Raw genomic sequence first — 24,106 nt, 5'->3', positions numbered from 1 at the left:
TTGTAAATACACAAATTCTTCCTGATTTAAATTGATTTATTTTGATTTTCTCGAGTCCAAAAACTTTTTCTGCTCTGTGTTTTAAATGAACCTGTTTTTTTCTGCTGCTTCTAAATTAACAGTTTTAAATTAACTTGTTCAAAATGCAGAAATGGCAAAATCAGGAGCGCTCAGTGTTCAGAGTCTCACTGAAAACGACAGGAAATGAGAAACATGGTGGTGACGGTCATGGAAACAGTTGAACCACAGTGTATATTGTATATTACTATAATATAATATAATATACTATACTATAATATACTATAATATACCAGCACATCTCTATATCAGGTCGATGCTTCGGAGGAAGGAGCAGAGAGATGATCAGCTGCTGTCTCATTACGTCTTCATTCCCTCAACTCTTTATTTTCTTCTCTGACTGACATAAAAAAAAACTTTCTTTATTTATTTATTATTTTTCTTTTTCTCCCGATACGGCTCCGAGAAGCTGCTTTTCTTCCAATAAAAATAAAAAATAAAAATAAAAATTGACTAAAACCTTCAGTTATTACTTTTTTTTTTGCCTTTCAAAATAAAAGACATCTTGGAAAAAAAAACTGCAACAAAAACAAAAAGTGAGCGTTTCATTGAGAAGCTGAATGTCGTCGTCTTTCAGTGCAGGGGACTTTTAAACGGTACTGTATGTGAAACTGCTGCAGCACCTTTATGTGTTTCATTAAATGCAATACAAATAAAAAAAATAAAAAGGAGAACAAATCATTACGTATTTTGCTTTTTGGGAAATAACGTGTCTTTTTTTTTTTTTTTTTGGTTTGTTGTTTTTTTTTGTTTTTTAGTCTAAATAGTTAAAAACTGTTTTTATGTTTATATGTGTGAAGTGTTTTTATGACTGATGAATGAATGAATAAAAGTTTTTTAAAACAGAGATCAACACTTTTTTTTTTGTTCTGTGTAATAAAAAAAATCACATTTAACATTTAACAACAGTATTTTACACTTTAATAATAATAATTACACTTTATACAAATTATTACAGAACTTTGTTTGTTTTAATCTAAAATCAGCTGTTTTTGAATCAAAGGGATAAATTTGACGTTTTGGGAGATTTTGGTTTTTCTTGCTGTTAGTTTAAAGAAGGAGGAGGAAAGCAAAGAAGCATCCAGGTGTAGTTTTACAGGTGGGGGGGGGGGGGGGGGGGGGGGGAAGGAAGGGAGGAAGGAAGGGGAGGGGGGGCTTCAAGTCAAGAATATAATAAATAAATAAAATATGTTTCAGAAAGATAAAGTGTTCAATTTAAGTTTTTATAAAACATGTTTAACCTTCCTGTCGTCCTCCCGGGTCAAATTAACCCTGTCTATTCTGACTGTTCCTTCCTTTTTTTCTTTCTTTCTTTCTTTCCTTCCTTCCTTCCTTCCTTCCTTCCTTCCTTCCTTCCTTCCTTCCTTCCTTCCTTCCTTCCTTCCTCCCTTCCGTCCTTCTTTCCTCCATCCGTCATTCCTTCCTTTCCTTCCTCCCTTCCTTCTTTCCTCCATCCTTCAATCTTCCTTTTCCTTCCTTCCTTCCTTCTTTCCTCCATCCGTCATTCTTCCCTTTCCTTCCTTCCTTCCTCCCTCCTTTCCATCCTTCTTTCCTCCATCCGTCATTCCTTCCTTTCCTTCCTCCCTTCCTTCTTTCCTTCATCCTTCATTCTTCCCTTTCCTTCCTTCCTTCCTTCCTTCCTTCCTCCCTTCCTTCTTTCCTCCATCCTTCATTTCTTCGTTTCCTTCCTCCCTTACTTCTTTCCTCCAATTAGTGAGTTTAAGGATTTTTGTTCCCTTTAGAAGGAACAATGCTAGCTGTTTCCATCTGTTTCCATTCTTTATGCTAAGCTAAGCTAACCAACTCCTTCATATTTGGTATCAATCTTCTTTTCTAACTCTCGACAAGAAAGCAAATTATCCCAAAATGTCGAAATATTCCTTTAACAGCAATAAACAAGTTCACATGTGAAGGATCTAGCGTCGTAGCGTCTAAGAGACAGAAGATGAAGACTGTGAAGGTGTTTGTGTGACGTCATGTGAGGAGATTATGTGTGTGTGTGTGTGTGTGTGTGTGTGTGTGTGTGTGTGGGTCAGTAGTTGGAGTTGTGTGTGCTGGTGGAGTCGTTGGGTGAGGAGCCTTGGCGGTGTGTGTGTGTGTGTGTGTGTGTGTGTGTGTGTGTGTGTGTGTGTGTGTCAGTAGTTGGAGTTGTGTGTGCTGGTGGAGTCGTTGGGTAAGGAGCCTCGGCGGTGTGTGTGTGCGCGGCAGAGCAGCAGCAAGCGGAGCTCCAGGGAGACGCTGCTGGAGAAGGCCGAGTAGATCCAAGGGTTGGTGCACGAGTTCAGACTGGCCAACAGCATCAGCAGGGTGAACACTGCACCTACACACACATATATATACACACACACACACACACACACACGCATATATATATATACACACACACACACACACACACACAGTTTTTCAAAACTTGTGACACAAAACTTTCAACACCTTCTAACTCTGGCCTCAAAATCTCACATTTCACATTTGTTAGGGTGTGTAGAAGTACAATTGTGTGTGTATGTGTGTGTGTGTGTGTGTGTGTGTGTGTGTGTGTGTGTGTGTGTGTGTCTGTCTGTCTGTCTGTCTGTGTGTGTATGTGTGTGTGTGCTTGTGTGTGTCTGCCTGTCTGTGTGTGTGTGTGTGTGTGTGTGTGTGTGTGTGTGTGTGTGTGTGTGTGTCTGTCTGTGTGTGTGTGTGTGTGTTTGTGTGTATGGTGTGTGTGTGCGCACCATTCTTGGGTGGGTTGGGATCCCAGGCGGCCCACAGCTGGGTGCTGAAGAACGGGGCCCAGCAGAGCGAGTAGACGAGCACTATGACCAGAGTCATCCTCACCGTCTTCGACATGGCTGCCGTCACCTCTCCTCCACGGGCCGGGGGGGCTTTGACCCGAGGAGGGGGGCAGACGGCCGACGGAGCTGCAGGGTCGGGGAGCACATCAGGCTGCAGCTCAGCTGACAGGAAGCACAGGATACGACTGTTTCTCTCTTTATTATCATATAGAAACAACTGAAAGCTCTTCTACCAATAAATGATCACATATGAAATATTAATCTTAATAAAAATCAAACACTGAGCGAGACGCGTTACATTTCATACAAAGATTATAAACAGGAAACATTTTATAGTCTCTACAGTCTTTGGATTAGAGGAAGGAAGGAAGGAAGGAAGGAAATGAGTTAGGAGGGAGGGAGGGAGGAAAATAAGAAGGAAGTAAGGAGAGAATGCAGGGAGGAAGGAAAGGAGGAAGGAAGGACGGAAGGAAGGAAAGGAGTAAGGAGGGAGGGAGGAAGGAAAAGAGGAAGGAAGGAAGGAAGGAAGCAACAAAGGATGGAATGAAGTGAGGAAAGAAGTATGGAAGGAAGAACGAAGGAAAAATTAAAGAAAGAGGAAGGAAGGAAGGAAAGAAGGAACAGTCAAAAGAGACGGGGTCAATTTGACCCGGGAGGACGACAGGAGGGTTAAAGCCAAGAGGTTTGTTTTATTCTAGTACGCCAATAAGTTGTCATTAAAGATTCGTTTTGGAGGACTGCTGCCAGAGTGCATGTAATGTTGTTTATGAGTTTGTGGTCCTGGCTAATATCTGGTTCATCTCAGGACGCAGACCAACTATGTCGACAATATAAAACACAGCAGGTGAATAATTACGAGCAGAGCTGTGTGTGTGTGTGTGTGTGTGTGTGTGTGTGTGTGTGTGTGTGTGTGTGTGTGTGTGTGTGTGTGTGTGTGTTTAAGTTTCACACTTCTGGAAAGTTGGAGAAGTTTCAAAGAACTGATTCATAGTTTTCTAGATTGTTTGAAGTGTTGGGGAGAAACAAGTTACATGCATTAATTACGTTATAAATGTAACTGTAATCCTAGCTGAGTAAAATCTATGAACAAGGTTGAAAGAAAGTTTGTTGTAATCTGCAACTTCACCACTAGATGGCACTAAAATCCCACACACTGGTCCTTTAATGTCTCTTTAAACCTCCTGTTGTCCTCGAGTCATGGAAGGAAGGGAGGAAGAAGGAAGGAAAGATGGATGGATGGAAGGATGAAAGGGAGGAAAAGGAAGGAAAGATGGAAGGATGGAAGGCTGAAAGGAAGGAAGGAAGGAAGGAAGGAAGGAAGGAGGAAGGAAGGATGGAAGGAAGGAAGGACAGAGGAAAGAAGGGAGGGATGAAGGAAAGGAATGATGGAAAGGAGGGAAGGAAGGAATGAAGGAAGGAGGGAAGGATGGAAGAAAAGAAAGAAGGAAGGAAGGAAGAAAAGAAAGAAGGAAGGAAGGAAGGAAGGAAGGAAGGAAGGAAAGAAAGAAAGATGGATGGATGGAAGGATGGAAGGGAGGAAGAAGGAAGGAAAGGAGGAAGGAAGGAAGGACAGAGGAAAGAAGGGAGGGATGAAGGAAAGGAAGGAGGGAAGGAAGGAAGGAATGAGGGAAGGAAGGAAGAAAAGAAAGAAGGAAGGAAGGAAGGAAGGAAGGAAGGAAGGAAGGAAGGAAGGAAGGAAGGAAGGAAGGAAGGAAGGAAGGAAAGAACAGTCAAAACAGACAGGGTCAATTTTTTATGTATTTTTTTCTTACGTGTACAGCACTTTATAAAGTTACAACTATTGAATGAAAAATGTATAAATAAAAATAAAGTTGGACTCAGGCAAGGTCAAAGGTCACACAGCTGGTGGAGGACGGACATGAACATCTGAATCTCTTATCTAAACGGCTTTTATGTTGCTTTTTTAGTGTTTATGTGCCATATCTCATCGTGCTTATTTCATGTCAGTTTAGAAAATGAAATAAAACAGTTTGGTGAAATATATTTAGGATGACATGTAAAAAGATGACAGCACCAGTATGAGACATGACCATCACCTCTGTGTGGATCTCACCTGTGTGGATCTCACCTGTGTGGATCTTACCTGTGTGGATCTCACCTGTGTGGATCTCACCTGTGTGAACGGTCGTGTAGGTGTGAAGTTCGCAGTGTGAAGCGATGCTGTCGGACCTGAGCGGACCCATAGGAAGGTGCTGGTAGGTGGATCCAGGATCAAAGCTGGTGTCCGTCCCGGGGTTGTTGAAGATGAGCGGTGAAGCATACAAGGAGACACTGGACCTTCCTCTGCTGCCTCCTCCTCCTCCTCCTCCTCCTCCTCCTCTCTGACTGTCCCGTCTGGATGGAGGGAGCGAAGACAGGCGGCGCAATGACTTCAGGTACAGATTGTTGTGGATCTCCCTGAAGATCTGCACCTGAGGGAGAAGAACAGGAGACGTCCAGCGGTGGTGTTTGTTATACGGGTCAATGACGTTTTTATTGTGCCCATGTGGTTTATTCAAATTTAAAGGAGTTAAAATTCGAAAATAAACGTATGAATAACTTGAACACATCCTTTTTTTGTGGACTCAGCATAACATTTCTGCCTGTTGTGCTCCCGGGTCAAATTGACCCCGTCTGTTTTGAGTTGTTCCTTCTTTCCTCCCTCCTTCCTTCTTCCTTCCTGCCTTCCTTCCTCCCTCCTTTACTTCCTGCTTCTTTCCCTCCTTCCTTTCCTTCCTCCCTCCTTCTCTCTTTCTTTCCTCCCTCCTTTCCTTCCTTCCTTCCTTCTTCCTTCCCCCTTCCCTCCCTCCCATCCCTCCCTCCCTCCCATCTCTCCCTCCTTACCTTCTTTCCGCCCTCCTTCCTCCCTTCTTCCTTTCCTTCCTTGACTCGAGGACAACAGGAGGGTTAATCCATTTTTAAGATAATATATTAGAGGATTATGGCAAAAATGTCTAAGTAGTGTAACCATAAAAACAATAAAACACCATATCAACTAGTTTGGCATGATCTTATATTATAACTTTTATATTAAATAAAGCTAATGGAATACTATTGTTCTAAATATTACATTTAATCTGGGTAACCATGGAGATCAGGAAACATTTACACTTAAATACACTGTAGGTGGATAAAATATTTAATATTTATGATTCTTTTGTGGTTACACTATTTGACATTTTCAGGAGCATTCAGTCTTGCTTTGAGACCTGATGCTGCTTTTAAGAGTTCTTTTAGGATATTTTTGTATTGCTCATCTTGCCAACCCTTATTTGTCACTGACCCATGTAAAACCCTCGATAAAGTATCTGTTTCCCCTATTTCTTGTCAGAGTACCTGGCAGACAGTGATGATGAGGACAGGGAGGATGAAGATGGCCACGGTCATCCAGGTCACGTAGGCCTTGAGGCCCCAGGACTCAGCAAAGTTTCCCCAACATTCATAAACTCCTGGAGCCACTTCTGAACGCGAAAAGATGAAAACCTGGAGGGCGAAGAGGAGTGTGGAGCGACAGGAGAGAGGTTTGTGAGTAAGATGGAGGAAGATGACCTCCCACATGTAACAAATGTCAGCAAACTTTAACATGTTTCTGTTTTTAACTTCCAGTGGTGGAAGAAAGAGATGTAGTATTATCAGAAGTATCAAAGGTAAGTAAAGTACTCATATCATTGAGTGTTGATGTGTTTATGATGCATTTTACCATTGTAGCTGCTCAAAGTGGCAGCCTACCTGTAACAACCTACCTGTGTTAGCCTACCTGTATTATCCTACCTGTATCAGCCTACCTGTATTATCCTACCTGTATCAGCCTACCTGTATCAGCCTACCTGTATTATCCTACCTGTATCAGTCTACCTATACCAGCCTACCTGTATCAGCCTTCCTGTATCAGCCTACCTGTATCAGCCTACCTGTATTATCCTACCTGTATGTGCCTACCTGTATTATCCTACCTGTATCAGCCTACCTGTATTATCCTACCTGTATCAGCCTACCTATATTATCCTACCTATATTATCCTAACTGTATCAGCCTACCTATATCAGCCTACCTGTATCAGCCTACCTGTATGTGCCTACCTGTGGCAGGCTGAGCAGCAGCGACAGCCCCCAGGCCAGCAGTATGAAGGAGTTTCGTCGCTGGGTGGTCCCACTGCGATGCGCCTGCAGGGGGCAGCAGATGGCGTAGTACCGGTCCATCGTCATGGCCACGATCATGTAGGAGGAGGCAAACATCCCGAGGACCTGCAGGTACTTCACCAGGCGACACAGGAAGTCTGGGCCAGGAAAGCGACCCCTGGCGTCCCAAACCAGCTGGGGCAACACCTCAGAGACAAAGGAAGTCTATGTTAATACCCCAAAATCAGAGCTGGGGGTAAGTAGCTGCGAAAGCATCAGAGTCTGGTTGTTTGGTTGAAATAAGCTGTAAATGAATAACTTTTTTTTATTGTTTATGATGCTTTAAACTAACAGCTGAAAACATTGGTTAGAAAATTAAAAAAGTAATCAAGAAGTATGATAACTAGTAATCTGTAACCTATTACATTAGAACCTTCCTAACTCTGCCTAAAGGTGACCTAAGTAAACCTGTGAGTGTGTGTGTGTGTGTGTGTGTGTGTGTGTGTGTGTGTGTGTGTGTGTGTGTGTGTGTGTGTTACCTGGAACAGCGCCACCACCAGGTCAGCCAGACAAAGGTTAAGCATGAACTGGTGCAGCGGGTTGTTGTGTCGTCTCCGTCTTAGCAAAACCGCCAGAACCAGCCCGTTGCTAAGCAATGCCATCACCAAGATCACCGCCAGCACCACCACCTCAGCCACCGCCAACAAGGCGTCACGCTCCCACTTGGTGACATTGCTACCGGCCGGGGTCACAGAGACCACCGGCCTGTCGATGGACGGGTATGAGTCTGTTGCCACGGAGACTGACATGTTGGCTGGAAGGAGAGGAGAGGAGGGAAGAGAGGAGAGGAGAGAAGAGAGGAGAGGAGGGAAGAGAAGAGAAGAGAAGAGAAGAGAAGAGAAGAGAAGAGAGGAGGGAAGAGAAGAGAAGAGAAGAGAGGAGAGGAGAAATCTGTCTGTGACCTTTCTTTGACCTTAAACATCACCTTATCAGGTAGCATCATGTTCCCTCAAAACTTACTGTACCAAAACATAAAAACAACAACAGACTCATTTAATAGACTAACAATGACTATATTAACAAATAATATCATAAGTGCTTCTGCAGTCATTTCTGTAGAAAAAGAAGAACACACCACTGATCCTGATAATATCCACCTTCTTCGGCAAATGTGTGATACATCTGGGCCAAATATTTTACCTATAATAAACTATTCCCTAGTTAATGATTATATATCACACCTTCTTTCAAGCATGCTGATATTCAGTCTTTAATTAAAAAAACAAACTTAGATCTAACTATACTTAATAACTTCCATCCAATCTCAAAATGTTCTTCTTTTCTGTCTTAAGCTCTGGTAAAAGTTCGGCTTGGGTTAAAATGATCACTTTGTTCAGCTTAATAATAATCTTTAGTCTTTATTGTCCACTTTATTGTTCTGCCTAAAGAAAAGTTTTTAAGTTTTTAAGTGTTTTCTTCTCTCAAATTCGACCCTGAACAGAACTCTTTTTTGTGTTTAAGTGTTTTTAGTAACTCCTATCTGCCAGTCAGTGTGTAACGCCGATCACTGGAGATTAGTCAAACAACCATGACCTTATTGCAACCTTTCCATTTGCGCTGGCTAGATGAGGGGCCCTCTCTGCATGCCTCTGCGATTGTGAGTGTCTCTATGTGTGTTGAACTGTAACAGTGTGTGAGGGGCTCCTGTAAACATGTTTCACATTTCATTGTTTCGCAATTAAAGATCTCACAGAGGCCTTTACACTACGCATAACACCCTATTAACTCCAAAAAGTGTGTGTGTGTGTTTGTGGGGATATTTACAGGCAGTGTGTGGAGGTCGACTAAACATGTAGCCGTAACCTGTAGACACATAAGTCAATACTTTGAGGAACAAATGGTCTGTATGTTATCCACAAACTGGAAGCTGCCTGATACTCATGCCTGTTTCATAATGACTGAGGTCACAGTGCGTCCTGTGATCGTTTCTGGAAATATAGTGGAGGGCTGCAGAGAAAAGATGGGAATTCCTAATTGGTCGTCGCTAATTGGAAACGCTGTCATGCAATAAATCAACTGGCAGTTTAAGCACGTTCTGTACTTAAAGTCCCTCTACGCTCAGAAATGTCTCGTTTATTATTTCTTCACTCGGATGTTTGAGTTTGTTTTTACAACCTGCTGAAGTGAAGTGGGGAAGTTTCCACACGATTTGTAACATGAGAAGTGTAAAGTATAGTCTACCCAAAGATATAAGAGATGTGAGCTCTGTGAACATTTATAAACATATTTATTTAATATGACTTTTAATTAGTGTCATTTTACTTTTTTAAATTTTTTTATTGTCCAATATTACTATTTTTTTTAAATTCTGTTTTATTTGCTGTTGTTTTATTGTATTTTTTAATCTATAAAGCACTTTAAGCTACAGACCTTGTTTGAAAGATATTCTATAAATAAAGTTTATTATGATTCTTCTTCTTCTTCTTCATATTATTATTATTGTTATTATCATCATTATTATTATTATTATCAATTCCTATTCTTATTCTTATTCTTGTTTTTATTATTATTATTATTAGTATCATAGTGTAGCTGAAGTGGGAGACATTATATATACTGCAGTCAAACTTTAGAAATGAAGAATATTTGTGTATAAATAAATGAGGGAGAAGGAGGAGACACCAGATTTTTTTAATGAGGGAATTTCAAAGTTTCACTAATTAAAAAAACATATTGTATGATATGTCTGATGCATTTGTTAAATACCAAAACTAAACTTTCTATCTTGTGACCTCTCTGAAAAGCAGAGTTGGAGTCTCTTATAACATTTCAGATATTAATGTTTATCAAATAATGTTTATACATAAAATGCAGCTCAAAATATTTAAAGATCCTCTTCAGACAAGTTTAAGTGATATATAAAAAATCACAAAAAAGTTCATTTACCTCGTTAAAAACTCTCTAACCTTAAAAATACGAATGACTTTTTCTCCCCTGCTGAAGAATCCATGATCTGTGAATATGCAAATGTTTGGTGTCTGACATTTAAGTGTGTAAATGTGTGTGTTTCTTTTTTCCTCTCCTTCCTCCCTTATGTACAAATCCAGACTCTATGAATATGCAAATATTGTTAATTCCAAAGGTTTCACTGTGGGACACCAGGATGTCTCCTTTACCTCACATTCAGAGTTTATTCACTGGAGGTTTAAAGTTTCCTCATCACACTGGACGGCCATCAGCTACCAAACTAACAAATCATCACGTCTTAAACTGAGATTTAAAGTGAGCACAGAGAAAAACCTAACCCTTTAGTAAATTAATGTGAAAAACAATCTATTTAGTGTCAAACTCTGCACAATAATCATTCTGCACCGTAAAGTTCAAACACTCAGCTGAGGTGACAAGAAGTGAAACACATTTTTTTAGCAGTTTTAGAAGAAGTCAAAACTCTCAAGTGGTCAAATTCTCCAGTAACATTTTTCATACTCGTCTAAATTCAGAATCCACGTCAGCTGTTTTTTCCTCGACTTTCTGTTTTCATCAAAAAATCCCACTGATGAAGCTGTTTGACATTTTTTCAGCTATGTTAATCCAATTAGAAAACCGGACACCTGCAGTTTACCCCTTAACTTTCTTTTCAATAAAGAAAAAAAAGCTATTAAAAAAAAAAATCACTCCTTATGGGCTGTTTTTGTCATTTTCTGGTAATCATCCTCTCTCTCAACTTCAACACATATATTCACATTAAACACTCCCAAACCTCCAGCTGCATGTATTCCCTCCACTCTCATTCAGATTTTTAGTTAGTTAGTTAGTTAGTTTCTTCATTTTAGTAAAAAACAGAACAAAAGCATTAGAAAATACCTTGTCCTCGTCTTCAGTGTCCCGTGAAGCATCTGCAGGAGCCGGGATAACCTGATCTGCTGTTGCACACACTAGCCGCATCCATGCTGAGTGTGTGTATATGTGTGTATGTGTGTGTGTGTGTGTGTGTGTGTGTGAGTTTCCCCCTCTCTTGCTTATTACTCTGATGGTGACCTCTGCCAACTCACGCTGTTCACTCCTGTCTCCCTCATCTCCTCCCTTCTTCCTGCATCCCCTCCCTCCCTCTCTCTCTCCTCCTCTTCTTCTTCTCTTGCTGTCTCCAAATTCATAAAAAGGGGACCAAAAAAAAAAAGTGACAGAAAAAGGAATAAAAAGAAAGCGGGGAAGAAAGGGGGGGAGAGTGGAAGGCGGATTGGCTGATCAAAGGATGTGATGCCCAGGCTGCGATGGTGAATTAATGTGATTTCCGGCTGATTGTTTAGATATTAAACATGTTGCTGTTAGCCCCACTTTGATCTACATTCAGGGCAGAAACAGAAGCATATGACTAGAAGATCAAGTGAGATTTCTTCTATTAGTCTCTCTGGGGGTGTGATCAAAGGCCTATCATTCATGCAGGCACACACACATATTTAGACCTAGCTAAATATGTGAATGTGTGATTTTTGCGTTGATGGGTGCAGTAAAAGGGGGGATGAAGATGGGGCGGAGAGAGAGAGAGAGAGAGAGAGAGAGAGAGAGAAAGAGGGAGAGAGGGAGGAGAGACAGTCAGATGTTGTGACAGATGGGATGTAAAGGGAGGAGGGTTTGTTGGCAGCAAAGGGAGGAGGGTTTATCTTTTCCTCTATGACTTTCCTCTGTTTTTTCAACATCTCCTGCTTTTCCTGTCTTTCATTCTTTCCCCCCTTTTTTATTTCTTTCTTCCTCTTCCTCTTCCTCTTTCCCTCTCTTTCTCTCTCTCTCTCTCTCTGACAGTGCAGTAATCTGTTTGCTTCCCCTCAATTGCTCCCTCATTTGGAGGAGCCTCTAATTATCGAGGGGCCCGCTGAGTGACCTTAAACATACACACACACACACACACACACACACACACACACACACACACACACACACACAAGGCTGTTAGCTGCTCCGCCTGCTTCTTTTCTTATTAGGATACGACTACAAAACAGATTTCAGTAATTAGTTGTTGGCTGCTTTACAAATGATTGCATAGAAAGCCACAAAACAGGTCAACGATGTGCCACAAAAAGTCAAAAACACACTGCTTGGTTTTAGCTAGTTAGTTTTTTATCATGTGTTGTGTAACAGCGGCTTCACGTAACTGTATTTATAACACTTTAATAACTAAAAACTGCAAATCCATGCTCAGTAAAACTCATTTATATGTAAAACTCACTACAATAAAACAACATATAACAAAACAGTCAAAGCAAAATCACAGATTATTAACTGCTCCTATATTCAATAAATAAACATGTCACAGATAATACACTGAATAATATAAGAATAAATTAATACAATGTGACAGATAAATAAATAATAGATGTATAAATAAACAATGTCACAGATACTAGGATATAAAATATGCATAAATACACACAATATGTCACAGATGATGAAGAAGCCTGAATACATTCGATGTCACAGATAAATAAGATATGTATGAATTAACAGGATGTCACATACAATAGCAAAATATGTATTAAATGATGATTCCCTAACAGTCCGCTACCCAAAGATATTTAGTTTACAATCCCAAAAGAATAAATTATCCAAAATATTCACATTTGAGAAGCTGGAATCAGTGAATTTTTGATATTTTTCTCTTTAACCTTCCTGTCGTTAAACTGACCCCATCTCTTTTGACTGTTCCTTTTTTCCTCCCTTTCTTTAATTTTTCCTTCATTCTTCCCCTCCTTCCCTCTTTCTTTGCTCCGTCCTCCTTCATTCATTAATTCCTTCCTTCCTTCCTCCTTACTTCCTTCCTTCCTCTTTTCCTCCCTCCCTCCTTACTCCTTTCCTTCCTTCTTTCCTGTTGTACCCTTCCTTCCTTGACACGAGGAAGGAAGGACACAAGGAAGGAAGGAAGGGTTCTCCCTTCCTTCCTTGACACGAGGACAACAGGAGGGTTAAGTTTGTTTCTAATCATTTTTTTAATTTAAATGTCTTTAAATGAATTTCAAACTGCTGCATGTGTGTGTTTTAGTGAATTGTGCACTATAAATGAATGTTGATAATTAAAGAAGTAATTAGAGAGTTTCAGTCAATCACAATAAACCAAAATGTTGCAATAACACGAGACAACGTGGCCTCCTGGTGGCGGAGACGAGCCAGTGCAGCACAAATATCATTTATGTGTGTTAACTGAAGCACAGCCATTAATAAGGACAACAGAAACGAACCATAGCGGACAAATACTTTATTAGTGTTGAGACAGGAGTGTTAATGAGATTTACATTCAGTAGTAGGACAATCAGCAGCTGTGTGTTTGGTTTAGAGTTAGTTAAAGTGGTTTTAGTTTATAATTAATAAACAAACCAGGCTAATAAACACGTAAAGGATTGTTAGTAACTCAAACACTTTAAGGTTAACAACTTCAAACAGTTAGTAGGCAAAAAGATTTGTGTTTCTTCATAATAATAAACTCCATGAAGAATAAAAACCTGTTGCATAGATATACAAACTGTTAGTAGACACAGTTTTATGTTAGTATTGCTATCAAACTTCTTGCTATAGGAATCATAAAATTGCATAGAAGAGCTACAACACAGAGGTACGATCGGACATGGTGGCTTTGCGTGTTCGTGTGTGTGTGTGTGTGTGTGTTCTAGACGCTCAGTGTCAGAGGCCCCGTGCTCTGGATGTCGTTCATGATGGAGCGGACCACTTCAGAAGTGGAGCCCTGGCCTCCGAGGTCGGCGGTGTGCAGCTAGAGGACAGAAAGAGAGTAAAAACAAACTTTTAATGGAGCAAACACCAGAAATATGTTCAGTTCCAGAGTCAAATATCTCTTAACTCTCGTGTTGTCCTCGAGTCAAGGAAGAAAGGGAGGAAGAAGGAAGGAAGGATGGAAGGATGGAAGGAAGGAAGGAAGGAAGGAAGGAAGGGAGGAAGGAAGGATGGAAGGGAGGAAGAAGGAAAGGAGGAAGGGAGGAAGGAAGGAAGGAAGGAATGACAGAGAAAAGAAGGAATGGAGGAAGGGAAGGAAGGATGGAAGGATGGATGGAAGGGAGGGAGGGAGGAAGAAGGAAGGAAGGATGGAAGGGAGGAAGGAAGGAAGAAAGGAAGGAAGGAAGGAAGGAAGGAAGAAAGGAAGGAAGGAAGGAAGGAACAGTCAACAGACGGGGTCAATTTGACCCGGGAGGACGACACGAAGGTTAAATTAACCTGTCATGTGTTAATTGGTGAGGTGTGTGTGTGTGTGTGTGTGTGTGTGTGTGTGTGTGTGTGTGTGTGTGTGTGTGTGTGTGAGAGAGATCCTGAGGCGTACCCGGGTCTCGCTGAGCGTGGACATGATGGCTCTGCGGATCATGCTGGCGTATGCGTGGAGCTTCAGGTGATCCAGCAGCAGGCAGGAGGCCAGCAGCATGGCTGTGGGGTTCGCTGTGTTGCGGTTAGCGATGCTCTTCCCGGTGTTCCTGGTGCCCTGAAACATTTCATTAGTTATAGAGTTACTGAAGTGCTGATGTGCTGTTGCTCTGCTCTGACCAGGCGGGGAGTTCTGGTCCTCTGAAATGAGGCCAACGCGGAAGTAACTTAGAACTGCATTCTATCAAAAGGCCACCAGGGGGCGACTGCTTTGGTGTCAAAAGGACTTCCGTCTCTTTACGAGTCAATGGAGAATTCACCAACTTCTCACTTGATTTCTAACCTCAGTAAACGTTTTCAAAATGTGTTTATGGTCTCAATCGCTAGTTTAAAGCCTTCTTCAATGCAGTATGATGTTCATTTGTGATATTTCGGCCTCCCTGATTTTATATTTGACGATAAAGCAGGGTATGGATTAGGGCATGGCTACGTCGTGATTGACAGGTTGATTGACCAATGTCCTTGAGATCCAGCCCTTGCAACCATAGCAACCTCCCCGCTCCACCCATGACCCCGCCTCATGGCCATATATATGTAGAATCCGTGTTTTTATTTTTCCCAGCATGCACCTGAAATTTTCAAGATGACGCTGCCCAGATCCGAAACTATTGGCTTCCGAGCAGCAGTCCACAAACCAATGGGTGACGTCACGGATGTTACGTCCATTTCTTTTATACAGTGTATGGCTCTGACGTTGAATACTTAGTAAATAACTTAGCACCTTTGTACACTTATTTTTTTTAAGTTTCTAGAATCAAAAAGTAATCAAACGTAAGAAGTTACATTACTTTGATTAGGTAATTGAAACAGTTACATTACTTATTACATTTTAAATAGTGTAACTAGTAATCTGTAACCTATTACATTTCCAAAGTAACCTTGACAACCCTTTTAAAAACTAGTACGTAAAAAAAGTTCCAGTAAAATGCTATTACAGTAGTTCACCACTCTGGTCTAATATTACTTAATTTATTTCATTATTCTATTCTTTTAATCACGTTCTTGTTTGGTTGTAACAAATACATGAAGGCTGTGTGTCGCTCTCTCACCGTCTCAAACACAGCGTAGTCCTCTCCATAGTTGGCTCCAGGCACCAGACCCGGACCACCGACCAACCCGGCACACACGTTGCTCACAACGTTGCCGTAAAGGTTAGGCATGACCATCACGTCAAACTGCTGCGGCTTGGAGACCAGCTGACACACACACACACACACACACACACACACACACACACACACACACAAAGTTATTTTTATTCAACTATGAATTATGAATGATTATTTTCATTATTGATTATTGCTGCTGATTATCTTCCAGTTTAATCACGTAATCTCTAAAAAAAATAAGAGTCAGAAAATTCGTTAACCATTAGTTTTATCATGTGTGACACAGAAAAGCATCAAATCCTCATATTCTGCTGCTATGCATCTGTACCGCTCTGTGAATTACCACATTGAACTGTTGCTGCTATTTATTTCTTTTCTCTTTTTTATCAAGTGTACTGCAGAGATGTCTTGAAAATGTTGTTATACTGTGAACACAACATAATGAAATAAGTGAACATGCTGCAGCTACCTGCATGGTGGTGTTGTCCACAATCATACTGTCGAAGGTGATATCCGGGTAACCGCTGGCAACCTCCTCACAGCACTCCAGGAAGAGGCCGTCCGCCAATTTCCTGAACCAACAAACACACATACAAACACACACACACACACACACACACACACACACACACACAATATCAGGATGTATTTGTGTGTTTTACAGAGAAGAACAAAAGCAGATAAAGAGACACATGAACTGACATGATGTTAGCTTTGTGCACAGCTGTGACTCGACTGCGTCCTGTCTCCCGAGCCTTCCTGAAGGCGTAGTCGGCTATACGCAGAGATTTGGTCCTGGTGATGATCTTCAGACATTCAACGACCCCCGGTACATTCTGCAGAGATAAGAGACAGGAAGAGGAGGGTTAGTGACAAATTAGAGTTGGCAAGATGAGCAAATCCAAAATAGTCTTAAAAGCAGCATCAGCTTTGTTAAAATGTACATTTTGTATTTTTGTTGGTTTTATATCTTTAAAATGACATTTGCACCATTTTTTAAAACCAAAAGTAAGACTGAATGGTCCTAAAAATGTCAAATGGTGTAACCACAAAAGAATGATAAATATTAAATATTTCATCACCTACAGCAGAGGTGTCAAACTCATTTTCATTCAAGGGCCACACACAGCCCAATTTGATACATGTGGGCCGGTCCACTAAAAGGAAGGAAGCGCGGAAGGAAAAGGAGAAGAAAGAGAATACTGGAAGGAAGGAAGAAAGGGAGCAAGGACAGATGGAAGGAAGAGAAGACAAGAAGGAAGGAAGGAATGAAGAAAGGGAAGACAGGGAGGAAGAAAGGTAGGAAGGACAGACAGAAGGAAGGAAGAGAGCAAGAAGGAAGCTGGGCCGGATTGGACCTCTCGGCAGGCCGGTTCTGGCCCATGGGCCGCATGTTTGACACCCCTGACCTACAGTGTATTTAAGTGGACTTATACTAACAATTACTCCATGATTCTCCAGATTAAATTCAATGTTTAGAACAATAGTATTCCATTAGCTTTATTTAATATAAAAGTTATAATGTAAGATCATGCCAAACTAGTTGATATGGGGTTTTATTGAGAATTAAGTGTTTTTAAGCAAGTTTAATTATTTCGTACAAAGTTTTTATGGTTACACCACTTAGACATTTTTGCCATAATCCTCTAATATGTTCTCTCAAAATGGATTAAAAGCAGAAATTTGATGCTGGATCCACAAAAAAAGAATGTGTTCAAGTTATTCATACATTTATTTTCACATTTTAACCCCTTTAAATGTGACTAAACAACATGGACATAAAAACCGTCATTGACCCGTAATCATTCTCACCTCGTGCTCCAGGCTGCTGTACTCTCCCTCCGTGTTCTCCCTGATGATCATGATGTCGATGTTTCGGTGGCGTGTCCTCACCCCCGGCAGAGACTGGCAGTGCATCACGTTGGCATAAAGATCCAGAGTGGTGCTACAGAAAGACAGGAAGAGGTGGAGGGTGTAGACGGTAAGATATAAATAGTTAACCCCACTACAGTACATCAATAATACAGCTGTGACTTTTTAATATGAAATAGTGATGATGATGAACAGAGGTCGGACTCACCGGAGCAAGTTGTTTCTGGATTTGAAGGAAGGCGGCAGGTTGTGGTTGGTCTCAATGTTTCCTGGATGAATAAAAGCTCAGTTACAACCCAAGAAATACCACATGTCTGCAAAGGAGCAGCAGGAAGTTAGTACTTATAATTCCCTGTCCCTTCTCTAATGTTTAATTCATAAACCTACACAATGTATTTATATCTGAACACATTTATCTGATCTCCTTTCCAATTGATTCATATTTCTGCTTTCTCCTTCTTGATTTGATGCTGAAATCCTTTTTTTTAACCTTTGTATCGTTCTCCCAGGTCAAATTGACCCCGTCTGTTTTTACTGTTCCTTCCTTCCTTCCTTCACTCTCTCTTTCCTTCCTTCCTTCCTGCCCTCACTCCTTCTTTCCTTCCCTCCTTCCCTCTTTCTTCCTTCCTCCCTCCCTCCTTCTTTCCTCCCTTCCTCTTTTCCTTTCTCCCTCCCTCCCTTCAGTATTTTTTGACTGAATGTAAATCTGCTCTACACTCTACATCTACTCTACATTATAGTCATTTTCTTATAAGTTGTAAAAAATGTACATGATGTATTCATTTAAGTAAATACTTTCTGACATACATTCACATTTACACAATATTCACCTTTCAGTGCGACTCCATTGCGTCTGATCGCCATTATGGCGTCATTGATGTCATTCTCTGCGGTCATAGTTGAGTCCACGTTGACAACCTCAAAGTCCACCGGCACACAGCAGAACCTGATGATCAATACAGTAATATGATAAGAAGATAACATAGATACCATACGATACAATAAGATAAGATAGATCTGTTATGATACGATAAGATACCATACTACGATAAGAAGATAAGATAGATACGATACGATACGATAAGATACCATACCATACCATAAAATACGATATCATACGATACGATATACAATGCGATACAATAAAATATAATATAATACGATATGGTGTGTTACAATACGATATACTTTGTCTCAAGGTAAATTATTCTTGAGTAAATCAAGCTATACCTTACATACAATATGTTGCTGAAATATCACATAACCAACAAGACAATGCAGCGGTGCACAGTGCAAAGGGAGAGAGCTGCAGTCACACAGTGCATTAAAGATCAATAAATCAATAAATACACTGATCAATAAATCAATAAATACACTGATCAATAAATCAATAAATACACTGATCAATAAATCAATAAATACATAGCTCTCAAATGAATGCAGCGCTGCATTCCTGCAGAAGAAGAGTGCTGCACACAGCTACAATCAATCAATAAGCAATTTCATCACCAAAGACATGATCGATATGACTCAGACCGACCAGAGCTGAGTTACTGAGTTCACTAAAGTCTATTTTTTGTATGCAAAATGTTGCATGCATGTCTACACAGTGGTATATTATCACAGCTCAATGTCCATAAATATTGGACCTGTGTGTGGTTGTGGGGTCCAATGTGATTTCTTTTCCTGGGGCCCAAAATCCCTGGCGGAGCCCTTTTGTATGTATATATGTGATGTGTGAAATCTCACCTGAACAGTTCACGGACATGGTGTGCCAGCTCGGGTCCGATGCCATCTCCAGGAATCAGAGTCACTGTGTGTCTGCCTCCATATCGAGCAGGTGGAGGCTGTAACACACCCCAAAATAAATTAAACTCCTGATACAAACTAACAGATACAATCCTAACCCAAACACTGCTAGACTAAACTTCTTCTATATCTCTTGGCTATTTTCACTAAATACACGACTTGTGCTCCACCACCACCACCACCATCGCCTCCTGTGTGTGTTTTTAAAAGTCATACTCACTATCGTCTGGTGCGGGTGGACGAAGGAAGGACGTGTTCATGACGGAAGGAGGAGAGAAAACAGGGAGGTTAGTGGGAGGAAAAAAGGGAGGGGGACACACGTGGTAACCACCGGCTTCCTCGGCAACGATAACTCCTGTGCACATGCAGGAAAGACTTGTTTGTTGGTGTGTAACAGCTGGGCTTATCAGGTTAGGAAGGTCAAAAGGTAAAACATCTTATTTATACACTTTTTAAATTTTTGTATCCTGAGAAACTTACAGAGTAGGTGGACTTGTATCTTTGACTATACGTAGCTGGACCGTACACCTGCAGAGAAAACAGAGAAAACAGAGACACGGTGGTTATTAGCGGAGAAATATGAATTAAAATCAGGTGATACATCAGCAAAGTCTCCGTAGAGTAGAGGAATACATTTGGCCACCATGTGAAGTATTCCTGTAGTAGTCCTGGCATAATTTATGAGTCTGCAGAGGGAGTAAAATATGAAGCTTGAGCCGTCCAAATGAGTCAAATAAAGTAGATATCTTTCAACATTGCAGTCTTTTTAGTACCAAAGTCTCTCTTTTTGTTCCTATACTTCCACTACAACTCAACAGGGAAACACAAAGAGGGAATCTGATGCTAAAAAGACTGTAAATGTGTCAGATATCCACTTGATATGGACTAACTCAGACTGCTGAAGCCTCATATAAGCTTCAGATCTACTTTTAAATGACTGTGTGGACTCACTGTGGGTTTCTTCCTCCATCACTTAACATTGAGAGCACATTTGAAGGAGATCTTAACTTATATCATTCCTAACTTATCTTATCTTAACTTATCACATTATATCTTAACTTATCATATCTTAATGTATTCTTATCTTATCTTACTATAGGACATATTGGGCTGCTGTATTCTCTCGTACTTAATATTGTCTATTAATGAAAATCATTTTTAACTCACTTACTTAATTGCACTTTTTAGCATAGCGCTGCTCTTTTAACTGCTGCTTTTTATCACGCCTTTTAACTATCCTCATATGTTTCTTTTTAGGTATGTTTAAGTATATGTTTGTACCCTGCTCCAGAAAAACTCAATTTAATTCCACTGTATGTGTATTTTTATCCAGGATAATGAAAAATAAATAAACTTGACCTCAAACTGTGTCCCTGTTTAGCCTCGTCAGTCGTGCCAATCAGCTCCCTGTCTGTTCGCCCGTCTCCCCTCCTGCACCTCATCTCCTCGTTAGCTCAGTTTATAATATTTAAATCCAGTTTTCAGCTCGGTCTTTGTCGAGTGATGAGTGACGAGTCGCTTTCCTCCTAGTTTAGCTTGTTCTCGTGTCACAGTTTCTCTTTATTTTCTATAAATAGTTCAGCTTCTGATCCTCTCTGCTTGCCGTGTCCTGCATCTGTGTCCACCTGCTATTCAACATTGCTGCTGAAACCATTGACCTTTTATTTATTTGTTTAAGCTTTTAAAAAATGACTTAAACAACTATGCAAATGAATTGTCCATCAATCAGATAATTATTATTATTCATATGAGCCCGTTTCTATTTATCTGAGTCACTACTTTTTGTTGCATTGTGGACTATGTAAGGGGGAATATACAGCGGACACCAGTCATAAATGTGTTAACTTATTATTCCCTCAGCTGGATCCAATAAAACATATTTCTATATTCATAAGTTATGCATTTTTAATTAGGGAGAGGAAGAAGATGCCATTATACGTATTTTTTTAACATGGTGATGTGGCAAAAGCACAAATTATTCCAATCAGAGAATCTTTAAAAACATGTCTGGTAGTGATTTTAATCTTTTGTAATCTTTTGTAAATAATGGTTTAAGGCAGCCTTCTCTGTTAAAAAAGCTAAATAAAACTTTTCAGGTACAGTAAATGCATTGTTCTTAATGAGATTGAGAAGGGTCTCTATAAGAAGTCTCTAAATCTCATTTTTCTCTTCAATCATTTTCTGTAGAGAGAAGAAATGAACTTGGCCAGCATTTGAAGTATGGAGTAATTTATGAGCCTGCACAGGGAGTAAAATATGAAGCTTCAGTCGTCCAAATGAGTCAAATCAAGTCAATATCTTTCAACATTAAAGTCTTTTTAGTGCCAAAGTCTCTCTTTTTGTTATTATACTTCCACCGCAGCTCAACAGGGAAACACTAAGAGGGAATTGAAGCTAAAAAGACATTAAATGTGTCAGATATCCACTTGATATGATTAACTCAGACTGCTAAACTGAATAGAAGCTTCAGATAATCTTATAAATGTGTTTTCCAACAGACTGAGTTTATAGACTGTGTATATAAATATAAGTGCCATTTTCCTTTTGAGTACAATATCTAAAAAAATGTCTTCTGATTTAACAAGGAAACATCTCAGGGATTTCATGATGATATTAAGTGTTGATATAATGTATTGGATTCATATGTAAATAAGGTTAACAAGTCAGAATTGCAAAAAATGTCCCGGATTATCCAAATTCACATTATTATTTAGTTTATTTTAAATAAATATGTATCAAACACTCAAGAAAATATATCTGCTGCACAAAAACTATTTAAATATTTCTAATTTTGTATATTCTGGGTCACATTAGGATAAGTAATCTAATGTCTGGCTAAAGGAAAAGTGTTTAAGGTGTTCTTTTTCTTCTCTAAAATATAAAAATTTAGATCCTAAACAGTATAGGGATGGATCAGGGTAATGTGGGACACATATGAATCCAATACATTATATCAACACTTAATATCATTATGAAATCCCTGAGATGTTTACTTGTTAAATCAGAAGACAATTTTTAGATATACGGAAGTTCCTTCTGTCCTTGTAGATTTTGTAATCTGGGTTTTAAACAGTTTTTAAAATCAATATTTGGTCATTTAATTTTGTTAGCCTACATGTTTTTTTTACTTTCTGCATCAGATAGGTTAAAAAAAACTAGTAACTTGTATGTTCACATGTTTATAGTAAAACAATATAATATCTATAAAACACAATAAAATAAATGAATAGAAAAATAAACAAATGCACTGGAGCCCTTTGTCCCACATTACCCTAATCCATCCTATGTAAGGGTTAAAAAACAAAAGTTAAATAGGCTAAAGCTTTTCACTTGCAGTTACCACATGATCTTTTATCGTTTCATTTTGGGATTAAGTGCCTCTCTAAACGTCGCATTTCCCTCCTCGGTGCAGAGAGAACGGAAATGGTTTACTGGGCCACCATTATAAGTATTAGTCCCTGAATAATTTATGAGTCTGCAGGGAAGCAGTTAAAGTTACATCGTCCTGGTCCCGGTTGGAAGAAAATGAGGAATGCTGCACATATAGATAAGGAAAGCATCGTTTTCTCTGCAGGATATCCCGGTTAAAGTTGACTAAATGTGACTATAAGAGAGAGGTGCTGAAGGGACAGCGACGGTAAACCACAGCTAGCTCCGGTAATCAGCTTATAATGTTACTCTCAGCTGCTCCGGTAAACTAACCGATAAATCACTTTATATGTTTAAAAATATAAACCTTAAAGTGTGTGTTATTGTTGAAGGTGTGTAGGTAAACTCTTACCGTGGTGAACCGGCTGTTGAACGCGGTCCTCAAAGCTCCGGAGAGAGAGCGCACAGACCGGGCCGTCATGGTGTCTGTGCCCGCCGGAGGATGCGTGGAAGGCGGGGGCGTGCAGCGCGTTCACCGCTAATCTCACTCTCTCTCACACACACATAGCTATCAGACTTTGGTCACTTTTGGGGACATTACATAGAGTTACATTCATTTCCTGGAGACTTTAACCATAACCACTGACCATAAAAATCAGATTTTTCCGAATTAGAGAAACAGTTTTTGACCCCAGTTAACTGATCCTAAATCTTAAATTTGTCCCCAGAAGTAGCCAGATCACATACACGTTTACTTAGGTCACTTTTGGGGACATTACTTAGACTTACATTCATTTCTTACTTTCTTTAACCTTAATCATGGCCACTGACCCCAAAATCAGCTTTATCCTATATGAGGTTCTTTTAGGGTTAGCAACAGCTTTTAATGCCAATTGACTTATCCTAAATCTGAAATTTGTCCCCAAACGCAGCCTATGACAGGCCACACACACACACACACACACACACACACACACACACACACACACACACACACACACACACACACACATACACACACACACAAAGAGATCCTCTGTGGTAGAAGAAGAACAAGATTCATCCTTTACTTCCGTAAATGTACCAATTCAGCAGCGTTAAAAATACTCTAGTCCTGCATGAAAAATCCTACTTAAGTAAAAGTACAGAAGTATAAGCAGCAAAATGTTCTTTAAGTAATTGTACTTATTATGCAAACTGGCTTCTTTTAGACTTTTATATCATTATGCTGTATTATATTCACTTTTTTCACTAACAAATAGCCTATGTGTGGAGACAATTATAGATACTTTTGTTAGATTAATGGTAATATCACTGCATCATATTATGTAAGTGCATCATATTTTTATTATAATAAAAGGAATGCACTTTATTTGTAGTACACACCAGCTTTCACACACTGGTGCAGCTCAATGTGTATAACAAATGAAAATAGCAGACAATTTAAACAATCATTGGATTATTAAAATATAATAGTTTATGTAAAATCTTAATGAAACGTAACTGTAAGTGGCAAATAAATGCAGTGGAGTAGAAAGTACATTTCCCTCTGACATGT

The 24,106-nt window shown here is 39.8% G+C and overlaps 2 protein-coding genes across 2 annotated transcripts; both read right to left on the bottom strand.

The window, feature by feature from the left end:
* Positions 1-2,213: 2,213 nt before the first annotated feature.
* On the bottom strand, positions 2,214-10,918 carry LOC128357668 (vasopressin V2 receptor-like). Its single transcript, XM_053318037.1, has 7 exons — positions 10,836-10,918; positions 7,513-7,783; positions 6,935-7,180; positions 6,192-6,338; positions 5,023-5,287; positions 2,796-2,981; positions 2,214-2,398 (listed from the first exon to the last, which is right to left on the bottom strand). Exons 1-7 carry the CDS (start codon positions 10,916-10,918, stop codon positions 2,214-2,216), a joined length of 1,383 nt encoding a protein of 460 aa, XP_053174012.1.
* Positions 10,919-13,628: 2,710 nt separating this feature from the next.
* Positions 13,629-23,029, bottom strand: LOC128357667 (isocitrate dehydrogenase [NAD] subunit gamma, mitochondrial-like). The gene is made up of 11 exons (XM_053318036.1): positions 22,961-23,029; positions 19,660-19,707; positions 19,120-19,217; positions 18,201-18,316; positions 17,579-17,639; positions 17,311-17,443; positions 16,201-16,334; positions 15,968-16,070; positions 15,439-15,585; positions 14,292-14,447; positions 13,629-13,730 (listed from the first exon to the last, which is right to left on the bottom strand). Exons 1-11 carry the CDS (start codon positions 23,027-23,029, stop codon positions 13,629-13,631), a joined length of 1,167 nt encoding a protein of 388 aa, XP_053174011.1.
* Between the last annotated feature and the right edge of the window lie 1,077 nt (positions 23,030-24,106).

The sequence above is a fragment of the Scomber japonicus genome, chromosome 4 (genome assembly GCF_027409825.1).
Source record: "Scomber japonicus isolate fScoJap1 chromosome 4, fScoJap1.pri, whole genome shotgun sequence".
NCBI lineage: Eukaryota > Metazoa > Chordata > Actinopteri > Scombriformes > Scombridae > Scomber > Scomber japonicus.
The sequence above is the reverse complement of the archived record's forward strand: the minus strand, read 5'-3'. Positions and strand labels throughout refer to the sequence as shown.